Source organism: Pyrus communis, chromosome 3, assembly GCF_963583255.1.
Source record: "Pyrus communis chromosome 3, drPyrComm1.1, whole genome shotgun sequence".
NCBI lineage: Eukaryota > Viridiplantae > Streptophyta > Magnoliopsida > Rosales > Rosaceae > Pyrus > Pyrus communis.
This window is the reverse complement of record NC_084805.1, coordinates 21211359-21213960: the sequence shown is the minus strand read 5'-3', so window position 1 is coordinate 21213960 and position 2602 is coordinate 21211359. Positions and strand designations below refer to the sequence as shown.

At 34.6% G+C, this 2602-nt stretch overlaps 1 protein-coding gene across 1 annotated transcript; it reads left to right on the top strand.

The window, feature by feature from the left end:
* Window positions 1–536: 536 nt before the first annotated feature.
* On the top strand, window positions 537–1394 carry LOC137727315 (2-hydroxy-palmitic acid dioxygenase MPO1-like). Its single transcript, XM_068466181.1, has one exon. The coding sequence runs from the start codon at window positions 618–620 to the stop codon at window positions 1191–1193; it is 576 nt and encodes a 191-aa protein (XP_068322282.1). The 5' UTR covers window positions 537–617; the 3' UTR covers window positions 1194–1394.
* The last annotated feature ends 1208 nt before the right edge of the window (window positions 1395–2602 follow it).

The window sequence follows — 2602 nt, the reverse complement described above, 5'->3', positions numbered from 1 at the left end:
ATGCAGGGTTGCCAGCCATAGAGACAAAATGGTGGGTATTAGGTAAAGTTTTGTCTTAATACATAGCCCAATCAAATCCTTTCCTGTAAAGTATAGCTTAATCCATCTCAATAACGTGGAGTTCAAACCGTTCATATCCTTTCACACGAGTCAATGGACTCAATACAAGTCGACAATTTCACAATATTATACTGATTGACCATTGACGCATATGCAATGCATTTTAAATAGGGTAGTGTTATCTACATAATTTATTTTTATTTTTCATAAATTTTTCTCAATTTTTTAAATCGTCTAAATTGAAAAATATCAATAATAAAAAACTAATAAAAATATATAAAAAATAAAAATGGATACATGATAGCACTATCTTTAAACAATCCATAAACGAAAGTTCAAAGTAGGTTGCACGTTCCAATGTGCTTGACTGTCTTTTGGCTTTCTGCTTTCTACACTTCTGTTCTATCTACTTCTTCCTTCTATATATACCCCCAACTGGTTTTCCTTCAAGTCCAAGTCTTCCACAGAATCTTCATTTTCCCAGGAAAATCTTCCCTGTTTCCAGCAAAAGAAAATCAGTTCTGCAAAGAAAAAAAAAGAAAAAGAAAAAAGGACTCATGGGGAGGACTGGATTGTTTGATCTTGAAGGGAACTTTGCCTTCCATGGAGCATATCACAACAACCCAATTAACATTTTCATACACACTTTCTTGGTGTGGCCATTGTTCTTCACTTCTGTTCTTCTTTTCCACTTCACACCTTCCCTCTACAGTTTCCCAGTTCATGGCCTCGAATTAAATTTGGGGTTTGTTTTCACGTTGGCGTATTGTTTGTATTACGTCAAATTGGACAAGAAAGCTGGGTCCTTGGCAGCTTTGATCTGTATTCTCTGCTGGGTTGGAGCCAGTGTTCTTGGCAGTGAGCTAGGGTTTTCTAGGTCGTGGAAGGTTGTTCTGGGTGGTCAGTTCTGCAGTTGGGCTGGACAGGTCATAGGCCACGGGATATTTGAGAAGAGAGCCCCTTCAAACAACTTTCTTCAGGGACTTCTAATGGGGCCGTACTTTGTGCTGCTGGAGCTTCTTCACTCAACTTTTGGGTATGAACCCTATCCAGGGTTTCATAAAAGTGTCACGGCAAAGATTGAAGCTGATATCAAAGATTGGAAGGCCAAGAACCAAAAGAAAGTCTCCTAATTAATTTAGGTGGTCTGAGATATATGAATGTACTAATAATACTATTAGGTTATTATTTATCTAAATTATGTGAACTCGATCTCTATAGTTTCGTCCAATCAATTTTATGAACTTACATAATTGCACGAGAAAAATTTTCGGTTGTGACTGTCACAAGATTCTTTGTGACAACTAGCTTCTATGAAAGTTTCAGTTTTTTAAGGTCTTGCCAGATATTGTCTGGTTTCTTGGGATGTTTGCTTTGCTTTTCAAATTATTTCTAATGGTTTAACAAGTTGATTAGTTAACTAATGAAGCTTGCACAAAGGAATCTTGTGTTGTTTATTGTTCAAGGCAATGACGAAGTATTATGCTTTTATGCTTATTAAATTACTGAAAACAAGATGACTAAATCATACAAGTATGACCTTTGTGGAGCAGTTTTAGTTGGACTGGTTTGATTGGATGATAATGTTTTTATTATTTGATTCATTTGAGCATATTGTCACATCTTAGATCTTGACCTTGGATCTAAATAAATTATTTGGATGAATGATGCTATAATTTAATGACACGCGAACGAAACACGATAATGAAAATAATAGTAAGAGCTAATTACATTTTCTACCTCCAGATTTAAAGTGATTTTACAATGAGTCATGAATTTTTAATTTTCTCATATTGCACTATGCAATTTTAAAAGTGTATTTGATCTACACATTCCGTCTATTTGAATATCTGATTTTTCATTAAATTAATGAATTTTTTTATCAATGTATTGCAAATGTAACTTACACATTAACCCATATAACCCTAATAATAATAATAAAGTTAAAAGTTAAGGGGACATGTGCTGTCACCACCACATTTGCTTCGTTCAGCACAGAAGCTATTGGTGTGCATTGTGTATCTAGCTAGTTGGACTGCACTAGCAAAATTACTTCCTGACAAATGTATTAGGTCTATGAGTTTTAGCCTTTATTAAAGAAAAGAAAACAAATTGGAAGCAAGTGCTACTGAACTGTAAAATACACCGACCAGTCTAAAAGTGGTATGCTAAGGTTATCTCTCCGTGTGAGTTTTGTGTTTTCTATTTAACTCCAACCTAGCCCATGCATGCACATATTTTAAACCTTCCCTTTGTGGGGCAAGACAACTCAGATTTTATCTTTATATCTTGAGATGGAGGATGACAATTGGATTAACAAACCATGAGATGGAGAAGGAGAATGAGCACTTGAAACACTTTATTAGTATACTCCAATCAATGTTTACTAAAGCTTCCTTAAACCTTAAGAGGAGAAATTAGGTTTTCATCCCTGATTTTCGATTTCATTGATTGAAGTCTTCTTCTTTTTTAATTTTTGATCAAGGTATTTTGGTTTTTATCCACGTCATTATCTCAATAATAAATTATTTACATGTCAGCA

Coding starts and splice junctions, on each gene's coding strand:
- LOC137727315 (XM_068466181.1), top strand. CDS start 618: ATGGGGAGGACTGGATTGTTTGATCTTGAAGGGAACTTTGCCTTCCAT.